This window comes from Heterodontus francisci, chromosome 26 (genome assembly GCF_036365525.1).
Source record: "Heterodontus francisci isolate sHetFra1 chromosome 26, sHetFra1.hap1, whole genome shotgun sequence".
Classification (NCBI taxonomy): Eukaryota; Metazoa; Chordata; class Chondrichthyes; order Heterodontiformes; family Heterodontidae; genus Heterodontus; species Heterodontus francisci.
Genome location: NC_090396.1, coordinates 62471913 through 62494691, shown reverse-complemented (window position 1 = coordinate 62494691; position 22779 = coordinate 62471913). Strand labels below are relative to the sequence as shown.

The window sequence follows — 22779 nt, the reverse complement described above, 5'->3', positions numbered from 1 at the left end:
AGACTTATAATATGCTTTATAATGCTGATGGTTAAGATGGTACAAGTTGGGCAACTGGAGCATTTGGTTCCCAGCAAGCTGACTTCTGGTTGGAGTTGAAAGTTGCAGGACAAAGGAGTTTCAGCAGCTTCCACCAGGCCAGGTGAAACATCTAACTGAACTGATTATTGTAGGTTAGTTCTTTTTTCCTGCAATGAAAACGGCTTCATAGGGTGACTCCAAACAGCAAAACGTCCAATGGACAACACTAGCAGAATGTCATTAGGCATATCATCTCCACAGAAATGAGTCACAATATCAAATCTGTTACAAAATACTCATTACAAAGAAAGTATCATCTGAAAAAAAAAACTTCGCATTTCTGAACACTTTCGCTGGCTGTGCTATATATACACACAGACACACTCACTTCTGTGACTATGCTGAAGTGAACCAATGGAGTCACTTATATGTCTTCCCAACTCACCCCCTTTTGCCTGGTCAATTATCTCCCCACTACCTTTTATTGTGAATTTTGGGCTATTGAAGGTGAAGGTTGCCACTGCTGGGTAAAAGAATACTTGCCATTTCAGGTACACACTATCAGCATCAAGCATTACCTAGCCAGATAAAGCACAGACACATGCAAAGGAAAGCTCCCTCGACTACCCCAACAACATTTCACCCTAACCTCAGATGCTCACCTATTACTACCGCAACTTTCCATTTCTCAACCCAAACATCTTTTGGATTCTCTGACAGAGTATAAATTTAGTACAAATCAAGGACAGTTTTGTGTTATGTTCCCATGATCACTAGAAACACTACTGAGACTATTCAAACACATCTCACATATGATATTTCATCAAAGTCAGAATCCTTCATCACACCTCCTGTTACCATGAATTAACAGTGACAATGGTTATGAAATGAAAGAGGGAGGGCCTGGCCTGACAGCTCAATGAGTATGAACTGTAAAATTCAGGAAGATCTGAAGTTTGGTTCAAGGTCTCAACCAGGGGGAAAATAGGGGATGGGGTACAAATGATCTCAGGATCACTGTGCTAGGGAAAGGAAAACTGACTAGGGCTCACATCCTGAGCATTATTCAGTGATCACTGCTGCAAGTTGTTGTATGGATGCAGAGTAGGCCTAGGATCGGATCTGCCTGCGATTCAATCCAGAGGGAATAGCCTTAAATACTCATTGTTGAGATTCTGTCAGCAGTGAAACTAATTTACAGCACAGAAGGAGGCTATTTATCCAATCAAGCTTTTGCTGGCAGAAAAACAGCTATCCCGTCTAATCCCACTTCCCAGCTCTTGGTCCGTAGCCTCATAGGTTATGGAACTTCAAGTATATATGCTAGCACTTTTTAAATGCATTGAGGGTTTCTGCCTCTACCATCCTTTCAGGCAGTGATTTCCAGACCCTTACCTCCCTCTGGATGAAAACATTTCTCTTCAACTCCTTCTACCAATTACTTTAAATCTATGCCCCTGCTTATTGACCGCTCTAAGGGAAATAAGTCCTTTTTATCCACTCGCTCTGGGACCCTCAATTTTATACACCTTAATTAAATTTCTCCTCAGCTTCCTGTATTACAAAGGGAACAAGCCAGCCTATCCAATCTTTCCACATAGCTAAAATTCTCCAATCCTGGCAACATCCACATTAAGCTCCTCTGTACATCCAACCGAGAGGGCAGATGGGACGTTGGTTTAGCATCTCACCTGAAAGACAGCCCCTCCAACTGTGCAGCACTCCCTCAATAACTGCATGGGCATGTCAGCCTTGATTTTTATGCTCAAGTCCTGCATTGGGTCTTGAACCTGCAACCTAATGACTCAGAGGCAAGAGTGCTACCAACTCAGCCATGGCTGACACCGTTGAAGTAATGGAGGGAATCCAATTCCAGGAATAAGTCAATATCATCCGGAGAGAAGGGTGGAATGGGGAAGGGATTAGGGAGACCAGAAACACTATCGCCCCACCTCACCTCACTTCAGAGAAAATATGACATTTCCAAAAAGTATTCTGACCTGCGCTTGGGAAGTTGTTCAACACCGGTTTTTGAATAACCAGTAGTGACAGAAGATCAGCAACTACTTCTTCTGTTGGCGGTGAATTATCTTTGAAGCAGACCATGGAAACCAGAGCTATGAAAAATGCATCACACCTCTTGCGGAACATGGCATTTTTTCCAACAGCTTCTCTGTAACAGCAAGGCGCACACATTAATGAAAATTCATGAGAAAATAAACATACAGCTGCAAATGTAAGCAGTCACATAGAACGGTTCCCATTTTATCATACACCCTGCAGCTGTACCTTTTAGAAGGAATCCAGAAAATGGTATTTTCTTTCAGATTGCATGCAAATCAATGTGATATGCAGAAAATGAAAGTGCAGAAGTGAACATAATGCTGCCTTAATTGGTACATTAAGAGGGCATTGCTTTGCATTAAAGATCTTAAAACTAGTGTAAATTATTTGGGGAAACATCAAAATATTGGTGTGAATAATACAGTTTTGGGCTCTGACAGGTTTTGTTTTTATAAACAAAATGTGCATCTACTGGAGTGGGGAAATCAAATAAATTTGATGCATTAAACAACTGACTCTTAATTTTAATTAAAAATCATTTTAAAACAGAATTTTTTGTTCTTTTGTTAGTGGTATTTCACTTGAATGAGATACTTGCACCATAAATTAGAATGTTAAGCCTCACTTACACAATTGAAGACCAAGCGTATGCGAGGATTCACAAAGTAACAGTAATGCAGCTATAAAGGATTTCTTAAAAAGAAAGCAACTGTTTGGTTAAATGGTCTAAACCAATGCTGCAATAAGTTTGCAATCTGGTTCATGATTCCAAACTAGCAACTGCAAAACTGTAATGACAACCAGAGTATCATGAAATTCCTGATCCACATACATTAATGTTATTAGGATCTAGATGGCTGCACTCCTTTTTTAAAAATTGTTCCAAATAACAAAAATATTGCAATCATACATTTTTCTCCAACTTCTTAAGCGTACCTTATTTCTTCTGATACCTTTATTACATAACCATCATCCAAATCAGTACAGCAGACTGGGCAGTGCATCTGACCTGGAACAAGCCACAGCTTTAAACAGTATTGACAGTAAATGTGATCGCATGGAAGCAAGACGGGATTATTGAGCTCTCCTAAGCAAACTGGACACTGTCTCAGACCATATCTGTAATGAAGCAGAAAGACAACATTAAAATTAAATTAAATGCAGAGTTGTTAAGAAGATAATTGAGGGAAGTCCACGCTAACAGCTCTGTTGGTTACTATTTTAAGGTTTCTGATTTTGGTCTAGATGCTATCTGAATTAAGGAAGCCAGAAAAAGATTAGCAGAAGCACAACTGTATTCCAAGGTAAAATTGGGAATGCTGCACTAAGGAATGATCAAAAGAATGCTTCAAAATGGACACAGAGCAAATGTCACTTCTAGACCAAATTGCCCAAGAGATTATTGCTAGGGAGATCATTTGAAATTATTCTTTCTTCATTTATTTGCTTTATCCCCACAAGGTTCTAATTTGTTAAATACTAAAAACCTGACTCAAAAACCCCTAGATGATATCTTGTTTGAAAGGAGAAATCTTGTGTCACAAACTTTCAAAAGTGTTCTACCTGATTTCATGTTGCAAATACCCGACTTAAATATAATTAAATAGACTTAGATCTACCTTCTTTAGAGTGAGGAATCTCAACTATACCAAGGAAGGAATCTTCTAAAGTTGCGGAGAGACTTTCCAAAATGGAAATATAACCCTCTGGATTATCTCATTGATCCACGACCTTGAGGGGACCCAAGGCCAATGGCAGATGCAGGAAAGACACCAATCTATAGCCACTTGTAGCTTTAATGTACATACCTCATCATTACGGTACAAAATCTCTTACCTACAGTACACCTGTCCCGCCTTGTCTTTACAATCCTTTAGAACCTTAATCACAGCCTGAAAGGGACCTCGAGTTCTTACATCTGAGTTGCTCTGCAGACACTGTAAAAGTAAAAAAGGCATCAAGTACAGGTCATAAATAAACGTGAACTATTTCTACTGATTTACATCAGCTGAAATTTTTAAATAATCAAGTTGTGTGTACTTCACTACTAATAGAAACACTATTTATTATAGAAGCCTACCCAAAGATAGGACAGACACACATTTAGTGCAAAAACATCAGGTTAACATTCAGACATGCATAAAGATCGTGCTCGTCACTGGGCTGATCTTTTGCCTTGATGAATTAATGTAAAAAAAATATTACTTTTAGGTCACTAGCTTACCAATATATAGGATGCTGCACGGCTTTGAATTTAACCGTGCTGTATGGTCTTCATTCTTTAGCAAAGGGGAACTGCAGATGCATAAACTTCCATGAATACAACTAAGTTATTCCTATAATCATAGATACATAAAACACAATGGGATACCTTTCCAAGGCAATCAGCATATGTTGCAACCAGGTTCTGCAGCCTCTTGTCAATTTCTTCAATTCCCAGCACCACATGCTCCACAAAAAGTGACAACGAAAATATGCGACTCCATCCTACTCTAAAGTACAAGCGCAAACACTTAAATGGGAAAATGCAAAATATCTTCCTTCTAAATGCAGTATGCACCTATTAAAATTTAGTGAAGAGACTGATAGCTTGATTTGTTTGAGGGGATGCAAATCCTATGTAAATATTATCTTTGTTCATTTAAATCTACGAACCTCAAAATGGCTCTTTTCAAGAACTTTGTATTTCATAAATACTTGAAATTCAAAAGAAGTTTTTCAACAGTTTGAGAATATAACGAAATGCCTTGATGGCAAATTAGATAAAGAAATCTTAATGGAATAGTTAGCACTTATACTCAGTATTCTCATTCAACAGACAGAAAATGATTTGCTATTATTCTTTTTTCTTTTGGGCCTCCTTATCTCGAGAGACAATGGATAAGCGCCTGGAGGTGGTCAGTGGTTTGTGAAGCAGCGCCTGGAGTGGCTATAAAGGCCAATTCTAGAGTGACAGGCTCTTCCACAGGTGCTGCAGAGAAATTTGTTTGTCGGGGCTGTTGCACAGTTGGCTCTCCCCTTGCGCCTCTGTCTTTTTTCCTGCCAACTACTAAGTCTCTTCGACTCGCCACATTTTAGCCCTGTCTTTATGGCCGCCCGCCAGCTCTGGCGAACGCTGGCAACTGACTCCCACAACTTGTGATCAATGTCACAGGACTTCATGTTGCGTTTGCAGACGTCTTTAAAGCGGAGACATGGACGGCCGGTGGGTCTGATACCAGTGGCGAGCTTGCTGTACAATGTGTCTTTGGGAATCCTGCCATCTTCCATGCGGCTCACATAGCCAAGCCATCTCAAGCGCCGCTGACTCAGTAGTGTGTATAAGCTGGGGATGTTGGCCGCCTCGAGGACTTCTGTGTTGGAGATACGGTCCTGCCACCTGATGCTAAGTATTCTCTGGAGGCAGCGAAGATGGAATGAATTGAGACGTCGCTCTTGGCTGACATATGTTGTCCAGGCCTCGCTGCCATAGAGCAAGGTACTGAGGACACAGGCCTGATACACTCGGACTTTTGTGTTCCGTGTCAGTGCGCCATTTCCCACACTCTCTTGGCCAGTCTGGACATAGCAGTGGAAGCCTTACCCATGCGCTTGTTGATTTGCTATTATAATGATATGATTTCTCAGGGTCTGCGATGATATGAAGCAACTTCAATTGCCAGTTAAATATAGTAGTGTTTAAACAGGCATTGTTTGCCAATAATACTGCAAATCCCTTTGGTATTTCAACCCGAAGACCTATCCTTTCGAGTATGCAATGCTGATTTGTTATATTTAAGGATAATCATAATTCACTGCTGTGGGTGACATCTTCCAATGGAACTGAAATAGGCATTTATTTCATTGGAGATGAAAGCAAAATGACCATCTTGCTGCAGACTATTAAAATTATCTGGTGCATTATCATTCTGCTGGTGAATGATACTGGAAATACTGCAAAAGTAAATAACTCTTGTAAAGGTTTACAATTTAAATGCATTTAATCTTTCTCAAGGTAGCTCCTGGGATGGCAGCTCCATAATGGAGCTCCTCTCTTTTACAATTTTATCCTTCACCATTCATTGTCATCTTTTACTCTTTCTTCCCCAAGTTCCTCTTTCATTGCTCATGATCCTTAGGCTCCAACAGCGGCCACATTTCAACCAAAAATTCAAGTTACAAGTTGAAAGCCAGCTCTGTAGAGCCCCTTATCCATCCCGTGGCCGCCTTTTTCACTGTGCTCTTATCAATGGCTGGAATTTTAATTTCAGAAACTCCTAGATTCCTCTACCATTGGACTAGGCTGCTCTATTGGACAATTTGCACGGCTGCTGTGACTATGCTCTGGTATGCAAATGGTTTCAAGTTTTACATTAACTTTTTCCAGCTGACAGTCCATCCTCCACTTGCTGCTGTTACCTGCTGCACAACTGACTACCGCTGATTTTTCAGCTTTATTCTGTTTATTTACGGAGACTCTATTCCCTAATGGGCCGTCTAGATTCTAGTATCTGGCCTGCTGCTGTATCCTCAGTCCTCTGCTCCCGTTGGGAATCTTTCACTTTATGCAGAACGAGCTCTGATCCTTTCCTGCTGGTTCTCGGTCTGCATACTGCTACCAAATGACGTTTGCGGTCACTTTCTGCCTGATTATCTTGTCGCTGAGATACCTCTGCTGGTGCACTAAACATCATCAAAGCCATTCTTGCCTTTGTTTGACCCCTGATCAACTATGCTGGTTCATGGTCAATTCTCTATGCATCCTCGGCTCTCTGTTTTCCAGGGGTAAACCTATAGCAGTGCATCATCGATGCTCTGTCCTTCAGGCAGCTCCTGGACTCACTTGCCCTCCATACCCATCTCCAAACCGGGATATTGGTTCATTGGTGCTTCAGATTCGCTTTACCAGGTCTACATTATCAACTTCATCTCAGCACAGGACTTTTGACTTTAATTTTGGACTCTTACTTAATGGCTCCCCCCATCTTCTGTTTACAACCAGGACATGTCTATCACTAATCTTTGCCATACCCATGTAACCTGAGTTTTTTGTGCCCATTTGTGTGGGTATTTTGGCTGGCAGACTGCCCATTACTGCTACTGCCATTTTCCTTTCTCTTCTCCGATGGCGTTTAATCCGGACAAATGTGAGGTAATGCATTTTTGAAGATCTAATACAGGTGGGAAGTATACAGTAAATGGCAGAATCCTTAGGAGTATTGACAGGCAGACAGATCTGGCTGTACAGGTCCACAGGTCACTGAAAGTGGCAACACGTGGATAAGGTAGTCAAGAAGGCATATGGCATGCTTGCCTTCATCGGTTGGGGCACAGAGTATAAAAATTGGCAAGTCATGCTGCAGCTGTACAGAACCTTAGTTAGGCCACACTTAGAATACTGCGTGCAATTCTGGTTGCCACACGACCAGAAGTATGTGGAGGCTTTGGAGAGGGTACAGAAGAGGTTTAACCAGGATGTTGCCTGGTCTAGAGGGCATTAGCTATGAGGAGAGATTGGATAAACTTGGATTGTTTTCACTGGAACGATGGAGGTGGAGGGGCGACGTGATAGAGGTTTACAAAGTTATGAGTGGCATGGACAGAGTGGATAGTCAGAACCTTTTTCCCAGGGCGGAAGAGTCAGTTACTAGGGGACAGAGGTTTAAGGTGAGAGGGGCAAAGTTTAGAGGGGATGTGCGAGGCAAGTTCTTTACTCAGAGGGTGGTGAGTGCCTGGAACTTGCTGCCGGGGGAGGTGGTGGAAGCAGGTACGATAGCAACGTTTAAGAGACATCTTGACAAATACATGAATAGGATGGGAATAGAGGGATACGGTCCCCGGAAGTGCAGGTTTTAGTTTAGACAGGCATCAAGATCAGCGCAGGCTAGGAGGGCCGAATGGCCTGTTCCTGTGCTGTACTGTTCTTTGTACCCTTTCTCCTATTTCCCCACATTCCTGTTACCCAGACAGGCCTCCCTTTCATTTCTCCCCTCTTGGGTACTTTGCACAACCATACCACCCGCTCCCCCCCAACCTCACTCCTTCCAAATCTCTGCCACAACCCTTCAATACTCCTCTATCTTCCTACTCTCCTAACTTGCCAGCCTTGACTCCCTTTTGGATAAGCTTCCTTTGAAGGGCACATCAAGGTACATTGTGCTACATCCTTAGAAGCAACCAAACATAACTGCCCCATCCTCCTTGCTCGCTGACCTTCCCACCTAGTGCACCTGTTGCGGGCTGATAATGCTGAACGCCTTCCCGTTCTGCTCAGCACTGCTAACTCCTTGGACTCTGCCAGTAGATCAACCATCACCGCCCCTTTCTGCACCTTCCTCCAGAAAGTCCTGCGCTTGCAAAGAAGGCCCTTACCATCCATTAGGTTATTAGGGATGATTGTATTGACATAATTGGTTCACCATTGACAACATCTGAAGGCTCCTTACATAGCTATCCATTCCACTGGTAGCAGTCAGAACTTTATTAGCTATTTGCACCTTGGTCTCTCCCTCTACTACTCTGGCACCTTCTCCTCCGTTGAGCACCTCGTTCTACCCCTCTCCTTTAAAATTCTCGTTCCTTATCACCTATTTAAGCCCCATGCAGAGTTTCTCAGATATCTTTACTTCTTTCCTCCCTCAGCTTCTAGACTAAGCGACTCCTCATTGTGATTTCAAATTCCATCTCAACTTATCTTGCCCTCTCTTCCCAGAATTCACCGCCATTTTGTCCTCCCTGAGCCTCTCCCTCCAACAGTTCTCCTACCCATATTCATGGCCACCCCTTGACCTTGCCACCTCACGTGGCCTCTCTATTCCCATTGTGTCGATCACAGACAAGGCCATCTCTGATCACTTCCTTGCATCATCCACACTCATCCCCTCCTTCCAACCCACTTCCTTCTGTATCTGTTCCGCATTACTTATTATGGTCACTGAAGAAAATTTTCTCCATTACTTATAATGGTCATGATATTGTTGCAACTATTGAATTGCTCAATTACTCCCTTACCTCTGCCATTAACGTCATTGTCCCAATAAAACCCTTACTCTGTCCCACCCTGTTTGCTCCCTTATGTCCAAGGGGTGTAGAGGTGAATGCCTATGATGCTCAACTGATGTAGCCATTCATCGCCAGATCTGGCTGAACTATATCAAGTGCCATTGGGCTCTGCTCTCCTCTGGCAAAACTGCTCACTAAACTAGTTCCATCCTAGAATAGGAAGATAATTCGCAGCTTCATTTCTCCACTTCTGTCTCCTTATATCCACCCCACCTCACCTTGAACAACAATTGTGAAAAGCTCATGACCTTCTTGGTCACTAAAATTCAGACTATTCATTCAGCTGCTTGTCACACCCCTTCTCTTCCTCTTGCCCACTTAGCCAAATGTCCTCTAAGGCTCCCCAGCCATGAATCTCTATCGGTTTTTATTTTCTCTTGCATCTGCCCTAATGCCCATTTCAAGATCCTCTTGTCTAAGATGCCCACTTCCTGCACTCTCAGCTCTATCCCCAATAAATTGCTGACCATCCAACTTCCCTTTCTGGCTTGTATGCTAACTGACATCGTAAGCTGTAATAAAAACAAGAAATGCTGGAAATACTCAGCAGGTCTGGCAGCAGTGGTGAGAGAAGCAGAGTTAACTTTTCAGGTCAGTGACGCTTCATCAGAACTGTACCCTCTCCTCGGGTACCATCACACTTCCTTTCAAATCTGCCACCCTCCTCCAACTCCTCTTCTCCGTTTTCCAGCTGAGTGGGACTAACTTCACCTGTTCCACTTTCATCTATCTAGTTGTAGGCAAACAATTGCCTGGAATGGCTTTTCAACCTGCCCCAACTTATAGAGTTCCCCAAAGCATCTACTGTCGGCCTCTCATTTCGCATTGCATGCTGCCCCTTGGCAACATCATCTGAAGATATGATGCCAAGTGCCACACATACTCAGCTCTATCTCACCACTGTCAATCTGGGAGAAATTAAACAAGATGCATCTGCAAAAATATCCTTTTGCATTTCATGCCTTTTTGGGCACTGTGACAAGTGTCAATTTATTTAATAACTGTTTCCAACATTTAATATTAAATTTAGCATCAATGTAACTAGAATTGTGGGAGAATGCCCCTTTAAATATTGTGCTGTAAACTCAAGATTTATTGAGTCACTGAGTTAAAATAAAATGTTTGCATGTACTTCTTTGTGAAGTGATACAACCAAGTGTGTTTCAAAGAAAATGTTTCATAGTGCTTTACAGAAGAAGCGATCGCTGAGCAGGAGACAGGAAAGATTGAGGAAAGAGACTAAAGCACAGTTGGGGAGATAAGCTTTTAAAGAGGCATGTGAAGAAAGTGAGAGAAGTGGCAAAGTGGAGTAGTTTTGGGAGAGAATTCCCAAAAAAGGGTGCAGTCATTTAAGGATTGACCACCTAGTGAAATGAAAGAGCAATAATCTGGCATCATCAGATCATAGAGTGCGAGCTGGTATGCGTGGCTGGAGGAAATTGCTTATTACATTGGAATAAGTTTCACTGCTGATAGTTGTAACAGCAATTTTATAGTGCTCTATCACATCAAAACAAAACCTTGATATGTGATCACAAATCTTAAAACTACTTTGCAATATTTCCTACTTATGTTAAATATCTATGCCTCTTTCTCTTCAAACAAATCTTCAAACTGCACTTTAATTAAAAAAATTCTTACTGGACACAATTTACAAGGGGAGATTTGATTCCTTGGCATTGCAGGAATTCGTCGGTGCAGATTAGCTCAATGGGCATTTGTAGACTGTTCACCTTCTGCAGCCAGGTCTCACATGATACATTAGTGTGTGCAGATTCTAGCATTTCGACACAGGCAGCTGCTGCATAAACATCTACAACCTGCATTAAAATAACAAAAATTAACTGACCAAAAGTTTTTAAACTGTATAAGAAAAAGTCCCGCTTCTGTCCTCTATTAATTAAAATCAACAAGTTCAGAGGTAGGAGATTACCTGAAACAGATTCTTACCCGAAAAACAATTACATCAGATACAACACATTATTTTTCAATTTTGATGCCCTTACTTTAATACACTACAGATATGTAGATAGCAAGCGCAAAGACAATCTAGTAAACACTATAACACGGACAAATTTGCTGAAATACATTTGTCAATATTGGAAATTTTATTAAATGAACTCATGTACCATTTAAAGTGTAGATTAAACATTTGGGGGTATACAGCCTAAACTCATTTCAGATTTTTTACTTAAAGGTGATACACAAGGATATGTTGCTTTTACATAGTCTATGACTATAGCACTCACTGGAATGGTATTCAATGCTATTTCCTTCTGCCTATGATAAATTTAATGGTTAGTGACTACAGAACAGTGATTGAACTTTGAAGATAATGTGGGTTGGAATGTTCAGAGAATAAGGTACTACATAAATGCAGTTCTTTTCTTCGCCATGGTCTTAAAAGAGAAATCAAATTATGCTGCAAAATCATTCTGCAATTTTACTGAAATATTGAGTACACTCACCATCTCTCTGCTTTCAGCTCTTTGAATTTCGTCTTTCACCCTCTGCAGCAGCATCAGAACTGAAGGATGCACTGCAACAATTCGTGAAAAATTTTGCAGACGATTTTTGAAGCGTTGATAAGCAAAGTGCACCCAAAGTAAAGAGATTTCATCTCCAAAAATACATTTTATTTTCAGTTCATTTACACAGGACATCAGTGCTCCTCGAAGGAACTAAATACAACATGCAAAAATAGCACAAATTTAGCAAGTAGGACAACATATTTAAAGTTTCCTCAAATATCTGACTTAGCTGTACAGTATTTTATATGTGAATTATTTCTCTGCCAAACAGGTGCACAGGAACCTCAGCACCTCCAAGTTGCACCCCATCTGACTTGGAAATATGATGCTTTTCCTTCACTGTCGATGGGTCAAAATCCTGGAACTTCCTACCTAACAGCACTGTGGGAGTACCTTCGCCACTCAGACTGCAGCGGTTCAAAAAGGCAGCTCACCACCAGCATCTCAAGGACAATAAATGCTGACCTTGCCAGTGACACCCACATCCTGTGAATGAATTTAAAAAATATATACTAGGGAGAAATTGAACTTCGTTGCCCCAGTTTTATAAATGAGGGCCAATTTCAGGGACCAACTTCCTGCAGCTTAAATACACCTAAAAGATGTTCAACTCAATATTGGAGTCTGGCTATTTTTCAGGCATCCTAATGGCCGCCTAAAACAGGAGTCAGATAGTTTACACTTATAAAGAGAGGCCACACACTTGTTTTAGCACCCCTCTGGGAAACTGGTAACGATGAGCAGAGCAGCAGACAGGCCAGCTCTGCTAAGGGCTCTTCAGTGGCCACTGTGACCTAAGTGGCAACCAACAAAAGATAAGGCAAGCAGTTAGATGTCTGCTGTCGTAAACTGGGCAAGCTGCTTGTTCAAATAATAAGAGGTCCAAGGCCCAGCTTTGTGTCAGCTACTAAGCTCCTGGTTGGGCACCCATTTCAGGTCTGAAAATGGGTCTAAAGAAATTTTGTTTAGCTTTCTGTTTTCTGATTTTAATTACGAAGTCCTACATTTGACCACGACTATACGATTGTGCGCTTTCGGTATATATTACTTTAAGGATTAGAGTAGATTTTTACTTTACTGCCTTGCAGAGCAGAGAAGAAATGTGGGTGCGGGATCCTTTCTGCCAGAGTTCCTTCGCTGCGTCTGCCCAGATGGTAAAGATCAACCTCATTATGAATTGTTTATGTGAAACTACTTTCCATTTTGAAGCGCTTGAGGCAATCACCTGGACTAGGATACTTTACCTCAAATTCAGATTCAGATGAAATGCTCATGGTCATCAGTAAGAAATCATCCAAGTATCTCAAGAAAAAATTCTGTCGCCATTCTTCGCACACATTTGAAAGGTACTTTCCAAATCCAGTTTTATTAAATATTTCATTCATCTTTTGCTCAGTTTGTCCTGTTTATGCATTTGGGAAATAGAACAAGTAATAGTTAATCCAATGGAATTAGGAATTATCTCAAGACTCCTATCTAACCAGTTCTGTTAGATGATAAAATGTTTTCACATAAGCTGGACTATACTGTGGCAAAAAATGGTATCCAAAGGCCTATTCCATTAGCTCAATGCTGATATTTTTGGCTGCCATTGCATTGTGCAAATATTTACGAACAGTGCAATACCATGGGTACGGAGCAGGATATTAAATAGCTGCAAATTCCTGCTTTTCAGTCACATGTGTGTCGCGGGCCATTGGGCTGAGCAGCAATTTATTTGAGTGCCATTCTCACAAACCTACTGTAAAGTATCTCCACCTACTTTTTAAAAACAAACACACACTTTTATGGACTCTTGCAATGGCTCATAAGAGTTTATGCCAGTGAGTAGTTGAGTGTTGGAGCATGTGAGATGGACAAGTTAGGCTACTAAAGTAATTATGTAGTATCAGACATTTAGGCTGGTAAAAGGGTTAATAGAACTCTGAAATCAAGCTGAGAATAGGTACCAGACATAGCCAGGCAGAGAAGTGCTAACTGTACTAGGTATCAAGGTTGGGCCCACTTGATTAGAATGTAGCAAACAGTAAAGATGGGTCATCATCGAAGAGGAGGCAGGATAGTAGACGCCTCTCAAGACTCAAATGTTTTGTCTCCTTGATACAGAAACATATTTTCTGGTGTAGCAACCCCTCCTCCCCCTTTAAGGGTCCAATGGTTAAAAAAGATGTACAGTGATCGAAGGATTAGAATCTAAGCAAGTTAAAATTATGTGTACGTGACACCTTTATAATTGGATAATGGGGTTTTGGTTGCAAGTCAGTGATTGGTTTAGTGGGTTTGATAGTTGTTGATTCACAGTAAAGGTATAAAAAAAGGGTGATTGAGTGAATGTGTGTGCAAGTTTGCAGTCGCTTAGCCTATGCATACACCTATGCATGTTAAGTAGACTTTGTACACTAAAAATAATCTTTGGCACAATAGCCCCATCAACCAAGGGCAGTATCTATGAACATCACTGAACTTTACAAACTAGAGGGGCCTACGTTTGATGCAAATCTTTCCCGAGTCAACTGGTCTCAGGATGTTACTACTGGCCTCTGTGAAGCTATGAAGAGCAAAATCGGTCACATTTCCCATTACGGTTGCTATCCAGTGACTTCTTGAATGTGCAGACATTAGAGCATCACTGTACTGAAACTTGATCAGGTAGAGGCTGTGCATTTATAATTCAAAATCCACAGAAGTGTAATATGCACTCAACTAGCACAGCGTAAGCAAAATTAACAGTGTACATTTATCAATACTAAGGCTTGATTTAAGAAATAAATAGAACTAAAGAAGTATGTTATTTGGTTACTTTTTAAGCCACTGTAGTTCCAAATCACTGCTCCTTGAAGTGGTAGGGGGATGTGCGTTTCAATACCTTGTTCCCTATGTTTCTTGTTCGGTTCGCAATTGTGTCACTTCGGAGAAAATGGAACAGAGCTCACAGGGAAGATGGAGAAATCAATGTCAATAAAAACAGGCAAACCTCATGTCCTGGCTGCAGACTGGCTATACAATGCCAGGGCTGCATGTCTGGGAATGAGTCTCTTCTCTTTTCTGACAGTTGAAGGAGGAGGTATATAGCAAGGGAAGATTTAAATAATGGTTTCATATAAAACCTACAGATCCTCTCGTTTTCACAAGATACTTCATTTTAATTTCCAGTCAGAAGATCTGCAGTACTTTTTGTTTTAAAACCCCTACCAATTACCTATATTTAATCACATCACAGCATTAGTATAGATATTTAACTTTGGTTAACTCTCCACGTATACACAGAGTTATCAAATACCTTCCATGTACTGGGCCTGAATGCACAATTCATCCAGAAAGTCTTTTATGCACCAACTGAAAGGTAGCACATTGCCAATTTCCAGTATATCCATCTTCATGTAGTTGTGGACAACAATTTCAGATTGTAAACTGTCAAAAGAAAAATACACATTTTCCTCAGAGATTATACAGAAAGTACAGACAGTTTTAATGCATGATTAAACTTTTCACATGGCCGATAAAAGGTAGGTCAGAGAAGTGGCGGAGGGCTGCTGTGAGAGCAAAGCAGAACTGCTGTCCTGGAAGCCTGTGGTGGTGGTGTTAGCAGAATTGAACTACATGATAAGTCTTACACCTGTATATGCATAGTACATACATCCCTCTCCAGATAAGCCAGAAAATGCATTTTTTCTTCAAAGCATGCTGTTCCCTCCATTCACCATGGCTGGCACAGGCTCGGATCAGGTCAATACTTATAGCCAATAAGGGAGAGACTTGCAACCTGTTCCTGAATCTCTGCCAAATCTAATCTGTGCTGGGCATCAGATGAATTAACTCTAGGGCCGCTCATCAGCAGGTACCTAATTTTTGCCTAGTGTCTTCCACTGCAACGTAGATCAGTAAAAGGAATTGAACCTGCATCTCAATACTTCAAAGAGCCAGAAACGAGTGCTCCAGAATGCACGGCATTAGTCCAATTTCAAACATATTTGGAACTGGACCACATAGTGCCCTCTGCACTCCACAAGCTGGTGAGACAAATGTCCATAGCAATGCATGAGGTCTCTTTTGCAGCATTTTTTTTTTATTTGCCAGTTATTTTGGATTTATGTTTGCCTCTGATAAAAGAACAGTATATCAGCTGACAATTAGGTGGTAATCCTTTGGTTGATGCTGTGAAGTGGCCAAGGGATAAACTCCTCCTCCCCATATACAGAACCTTGACCCTACTCAGCATTCTCTCCTGTTACCATGGCTGAGTTTGAAATTCATTATATGAGGAAACGCAGTGACAAACCCATGTCACCCAGCTGATCTGAAATTTGGTAGTTAACACCAGGAATTGACTAGGAAGACAATGAACCATTCTGGTACAACTCAGCACCATGTGATACATTATTGAGTTATAGGCAAAAGATGTTGCACTGATACAATCCTGGAGAGGAGTGAGGAATCTGTATTTAATAAGCATGGTCATAGGTAATGGTCAATGAGGAACCTTTATAAAGATGGACACTGTACTGGAGAAAAATACCTACCTGAAAGTTTCTCTGTTGTAAGGAATATCCAGCAGATTTGAGTCACTAAAAATGTCCATCCAAAGCTTTCGTACAAAGGTAGGAGCATCAATTAACAAGTTTAGGTTACAGTCCCTGTCTATAACAGAGATAATCTGTGCCAGGAAAGGGGTTACTACTTTTTGCACTCGTTTCCAAAGTGTGTGCCTATAAAACAGAAATTTTATTTTAAATTGAGAAAACCTAGATGAACAACCAAGGTGCACAGTGCTTGGCAGCACAAAGATTCTGAAGTAGAGAAAAGATAAAGCCAAACTTGATTTTTCAAACATCTATACATTATTGGAGGGAGAACGGACAGTAATATTATACTATCAGTTGAGTCAATGCCAATGCAAAGTGGCACACTGAGTCAAAACCAACAGTGCGACGAGGTTAAAGTCCTATTGGACCCCAAGCCAGGAAGCAAGAGACTCCTTGTATTAGATTGCCTCATACTGTTTGGGTTTCGCAGCATATGTAGTATAAATGCACCCAGGTATAAAGCCATGTTTCAGAAAGATCCACTGAATCTCCTGGCACCTTTCTAATTGGAGCATGGAATGTATTTTAGTGTTATGCATGTTATGAGAGAAACATAGCTCCTATCAATTCTCCCAACATTGAAAGTTAACAACCTATCACATGTGCTCAGAGCTCTTTACTTGTTGACCTGAAGGTGAAGCACAACTAGGTAGATCAACGTGCTGTTAAGCAGAAATGAAGAGGGATGAAAGCGTGATGGAAATAAAACAAAGGTGACAGAGTCTGATACTCTAAGATGCAAAGAAGACCAAGTGAAGTCATGAAAAGTTAAAAAGTGCAAACGCTTCTGAAAATGACATACAATGCAAAGCTAAATTCACTGATCCCGTGCTCAGAGGGGAGTCATGCTTGAAGGAAGATGCAACAATTCCCATTAATGATTTACCAACCTATGTTCCCTGATTGCAGCACTGCACGGGGAGCACAGGCTTGATGAATTTACCTTGCCTAATTGAGATTAATTTATTAGTACAAGCCTCCATTCCACTGTGTCCTCCAGCATGAATTCAATCCTAATTAAAGTTAGCACCAGCATACTTGAATTTTATATATGAAATGAACAACATTTTCTTTGACGCTATTATTGTTTTTGAGAAAACCACAGTACATCATTTAGTTATTCTGCCATTGCCTGGTAGACCACAATTATAAACTGTTCACAATCGTTTAAAATGCAATGCCTACCATTAAATTTTCAATTTCCTTGAAAAGACATTTTACAAATAAATCTTCAATAATTTATTTCTTTCATATTAAAAAATGCTCTTTAGTCCTTCTTAGGAGGAACAGACTTAGATGTACCTGAAGGTGCCACCTTCCTGAAGTGCTTCAAGATTCGAAGCTTCCCGCACCATCCACTCAGTTGCACTGAGAGACTCCTCATCTCGCTTCAGCAGAAGAGAATGTAGCCTTTCTTTCATCATTGCCAGGAATGAAGCTAAATGAGAAAACAATATGAAAATGGATGGAGTTTAGTTAATCCACTGAGAACTGTCATTCTCCTGTACGGTACAAACATCTTCCAATCATTTGCATCACTGTTCATACTGTCCATTTTTGTAATAAAGACATAGTAAACAATGCATACGAGATAATTTTGAGAATCAGTTTGAAGCGTTATTTCAAAATGCCCAAAACACTGAAATGAGAACATGCATGACCAGTGTAAATGAAATGCTTTAAGCTATGCATTCTATATTTAAACAGGTTAAATAATTCTAATCATTGAAAACAAAGTGATTCCTGACAACACAACAGCCCACTGACGTTATCAGAGTGCGCCAAGCTGCGCACATGCGCATACGCGCTAAAGCGTCATCGGGTATCCAGCCCCACACTCAACTGGAGGAAGCGGCTGAATGGGAGACTTTGAGGCCGGAGCTCTCCCCCCTCGGCTACTTGCTCCAGGCCTCAACGCCTTTTCCAGACCTCGCTGCTCTACCCCACCCCCCCCCTCCACCCCCAAACTCCCCTGGCCAATTGTTCCTCGCTTCGCACCACTCTGCTCTTCAGCCTCTCGCTCCCCGTTTCCCCACCCCCTCTCCAGCCGCTAGCACTAGGCTGCACTGCTTCCCTCCTCTCGCCCATTCGCTCCTACATCACTCCTTGCAGCCCGCCTTGCCTTTTTGGGCGGGGCGTGGAGACTGATCAAACATGGCAGTGAGTGGCTGAGAGGAGGGAAGCGGCGCAGCCTAGAGCTAGCAATTGGAGAGGGGGAAGGGACGGGCCGGGGAGCGACTGATTGACTGGAGAGCGGGGTGGCGTGAGCAGGGAACAATTGGCCAGGGGAGTGAGGGGGAGCAGCGAGGTCTAGAGCGAGCGGCTGGTGGGGCGCGCGGGGAGAAGAGAAAGAGAAACGGCTGGTAAGGAGGAGGGGGAGAAAGCGAGAAGCTGAGGAGTGACAGCGGCCAGTGGGGCAGGAGCTAGTAGCTGCGTTCGGGTGAAATCCGTCCTGGTCAGTCTTATAAATAAATCACAATAACGAATTGGCAGCACATTTTATACTCTGTCCGATTTTCAATAGGCTGAGTTTGCTGACAATGCAACCACTAGGTGGCGCAGTACTTGCACATGCGCAAATGCAGGCTCTTCAACTGGAATGTCAGTGTCTGCGACATTCAGGCAGCTGCCACGATTAAAGATGGCGCTGCTCAATTTATCACAGGAAATACTTATGGCTAGATTGTTCTAGCAAACTAACCTTACATTAAGTTGGATGGAAGCCTAGTAATATGCTATGTAGCTATAAGATACTAACCGTAATTCTCAGATCCATTTAATATTCCAGTAATCCTATTAAATACCAAAGGAATTTTATGATTGAATTTCCATTGGCACATAGTGAATTACCACCCCTATTGAAAAGAAAAAGCCTAAAACCCAATAGCTGTTTGAGTTTACAATTTCAAGTGGTATTCCATGATCAACATCAACCCATGCATGAACATCTCAATAACTTAAATATACTTTGCTCTACTCAGAAGCCTAACATATTATAATAATTTGGAAATTGCTACTTTTAGACATAAAATTTTGACCAATGTAAAGCTGTTAACAAACCTTTGAACTCTACATCTTCAGTTAACAGTGAAAGCAGGATTTCTACTCGTGTGGTGCTGCGACTAGAACTCTGGTGCAAGTCCCTCAGCATGCTAACAGCAGACTGCACACAGCTCCTTATCAGGGAGGTGATATCCATCATCTTGTCTTTATCCTTTTTAAAGAAAGAAGTTACATTCACAATCCAGTTAGTAAATCAAGATATATAAATAAAAATAAAAAACTTGCTACAAAATATATGCAATGCAACAACAATGCAGCAGAATTTCAAATTGTTAATCACCAATCTTAATAATGCAGGAACAACTTCTGCACTTCTATTCACTAGCTTAACAAAAGTACAATCATCCCAAGATGTTTAAGCTATTTTTGCTGCTACGATATGTTTATTTTTCTTTGGAATTTTGAAATGCCAACTCAAACATGTCAAAATCTGCTTACAATCGCTTTGTTTTTACTGGGAAGAGAAAGCTTAATTTCAGGATTTTCAGAGACACTGCACAACATACGGTCCTGCAGGCAGTGTCAGTAGCAGATTGGGTAAGACAAAGGATTTCAAATGAATTAAAAGCACTTACAAAAGGTAATTCAGGTATAGGCTCTTCAATCATCTCCTCCTGGTCTACAATCATGGCTAGGACACAAAAAGATAGCTGTTAAGTATACTAATTTTAATTTCATAAAGCCATCTTTAATGAACTATCACCAACTCATTGATCAACTAAACTATCAACAGGATTCTTGGTAGATTAATTTATATGACTTCATTGTACCAGTTAAGGGATAACAGGCAGAAAAGGGAGATCAGGAGGTTGAAGATAGGGGTGCAGGTCACCTGCTCAACCTTATGGTCTAGGAATAGCACATGGCGCAAGGACTTAAAAGCTGAAAAATACATGATCGAGATGCTACTATATAATTCATTTTAAATGCAGTAAGCTAGAAGACTGTTCCAACGTTAGGATGCTTTTAATTTATCTGAAAGTTAGATAAACCAATGCAAGTTATTGATTGAACATTCAATTATATAATAATCAATTGGCCCCAAATATAATATATAAATCAGGTAAATTGGCACTGAATATAATAAATGCCATTTTTATGATACTTTCCCCAAAGATGCTCATGCCCAGAAAATAACCGAAAATCTTGCCAGAAAATGGACCTGGATCCACGATTTTAATTTTAGTTTGAAAACATCCAATGACTACCCTAACTAAATGTCTGCTGCATGACATTAAACTAGTTTACAGCCGGTGGTGAGAAAAGCACACAAACATTCATCACAAAATTGTGATGAAGCCACCTAAAAGCAAATCAACCAAACACAAGGGACAGTTTTCAAACTTTTCTGTAACTGTTCAATTTCTTTTAAATTAAAACAAAAAAAAAACAATTGAATGCTCATGGGGATCACACTGCAGGTATTTAAATAGTATCCAGAAAAGAACATGAAAAATATGAAGTACATACGTTCAGGCTCCCCTGGTTCTTTGCCAAACAGCTGGCTAATAGTAATGCCTTTGAAAGCAGTCACATCTGCAACCATGTCTTTCGACTTCCTGAGGTCATCAATATGAACTGACTGCCATGGGTCTAAAGAGATAGAAATGTATTAATATATAGCCATGATTCACTGCAAATTACTTTTATATCAAATGTACAGATGGATAAACTGGACTACATTTTGAGTAAACATTACATATGCTTAACACAAAGTACACACAAACCCTGAATCACATATTTCATAATTTCAGAGTAACCACTCCAATGCTGCAACAGCTTCCTTGGACATTATTAAAGAGGCTATCTAAACTCAGCGACTTACTAACTGTAATTATTAACTTTTAAATAAACTTGCTCATTTGCATATATTTGAACACTTCTCCCAATTAACAGGCCTACTGACCACCTGCCCATCTGTGATTGAACAAACCCCCTTTGCCTGCACTGTGTGACTCTATCGCAGCAAATACACTTAACAACCATTTGTGAAAAAAGACTCTGTAAATGGATGGGAAGTTCTTCCCCAACCTACCCCCTGTCAAATGTCTTCCTTTCAGAAAAGGAAAAAAGCAGCTTACCATATGATGGCTAGTGTTTTGGTCATAATGTCATTTTTCTAGTGCACTCAAGGCTTGCAATGTCGTTTTTCTTTGCTTGGCTTGAGCCCCATCACCCTGTATTGTTCCAGTGAAATCAATGAGCAGTGTTGTCTGGACAGAGGGGTGGGGTTAGCTTTGAGGGAATGGTGGGCTGAAGGGACCATGAACATCACATTAGTCGTTAGTTAAGTGGAGCAATTTCTCAATGAATACTTTAAGATCAGGTCATTGCAGAGACTGTCTTATGAGGAAAGGTTGGACAGGGTAGGCTTGTACCCACTGGAACTTAGAAGAGGAAGAGGTGACTTGATTGAAACATATAAGATCCTGAGGGGTCTTGACAGGGTGGATGTGGAAAGGATGTTTCTCCTTTTGGGAGAATCTAGAACTAGGGGTCACTGTTTAAAAATAAGGGTTGCCCATTTAAGACAGAGATGAAGAGAATTTTTTTTCTCTGAGATTGTCTTGAGTCTTTGGAATTCTCTTCCTCAAAAGGCGGTGGAAGCAGAGTCTTTGAATATTTTTAAGGCAAAGGTAGATTGATTCTTGATAAGCAAGGGGGTGGAAGGTTATTGGGGGTATGTGGAAATGTGGAGTAATCAATTCAGCCATGAACTTGTTGAATGGCGGAGCGAGCTCGAAGGGCTGAGAGGCCTATTCCTGCTCCTAAATCCCATGTTTCATATATTTCATACATTATGGACGATTCTTTTAAATTACAGAAGGCAGTCGGAAAAGCTTACAGGTACTTTTCGGGGCAATTCATGGTAATTCAGTTAAGAGCCTGCTGGATTCAAGAATCCAGGCAAGCCCCCATTTCAAAACCTGTTAAAATAATGCCCCTAACAAAATAGCTCAATAATAACTGAAAGTATTAGTGTAAAGTATTGCAAAGAATTGGATCGTACACCCACCAGTACACAAATTATGTTCATATATGTTCAAACAGTAAAAACACTTTGGGCCCAGGAGTTAATTTAATTTTCCTGCAAATGTAAATCTGATGCATGAGGAAAAAAGATACCAAACTGCTGCAAAAGCATCCATCGACTTTACCTCCATGAAATCCTACGTATGTTGATCCACCTTCCATTCTTGGCAATTTAGTGATGAAATACACATAGACTGTTCCATCATCACTTTTGCTTTTGTTGATTTCATTTATAGTCGAATACCTACCCAAAGAACAGGATGTTGTTTTATAACAGGTACAAACTCAAACATTTCAGTGGAGTGAATAATCGTCCATACATTTAAAATTTCTTCCTCGTGTCCAAGCTGAGATTGTTACATCGGTGAGACAATTTTCCCTTCCTCATTGGTTAAATTATTGTTCTTGCTCAGTTACAGGTTTGTTTCTATCCTTTCTAATTA

The 22779-nt window shown here is 40.8% G+C and overlaps 1 protein-coding gene across 1 annotated transcript in view; it reads right to left on the bottom strand.

Annotated features, from left to right (window-relative positions):
* Positions 1-22779, bottom strand: part of rnf213a (ring finger protein 213a) — a 237406-nt gene that overhangs the window by 44924 nt on the left and 169703 nt on the right. The window contains exons 31-44 of the mRNA XM_068058651.1: positions 22462-22580; positions 20774-20896; positions 19879-19934; positions 19301-19454; positions 17543-17678; positions 16178-16363; positions 14938-15068; positions 12902-13059; positions 11595-11807; positions 10768-10946; positions 4457-4577; positions 3922-4022; positions 3022-3204; positions 2022-2194 (exon numbers count right to left, since the gene is read on the bottom strand). Of these exons, the coding sequence (XP_067914752.1) occupies positions 2022-2194; positions 3022-3204; positions 3922-4022; positions 4457-4577; positions 10768-10946; positions 11595-11807; positions 12902-13059; positions 14938-15068; positions 16178-16363; positions 17543-17678; positions 19301-19454; positions 19879-19934; positions 20774-20896; positions 22462-22580 (2033 nt within the window). The remainder of the gene's footprint in view (positions 1-2021; positions 2195-3021; positions 3205-3921; positions 4023-4456; positions 4578-10767; positions 10947-11594; positions 11808-12901; positions 13060-14937; positions 15069-16177; positions 16364-17542; positions 17679-19300; positions 19455-19878; positions 19935-20773; positions 20897-22461; positions 22581-22779) is intronic.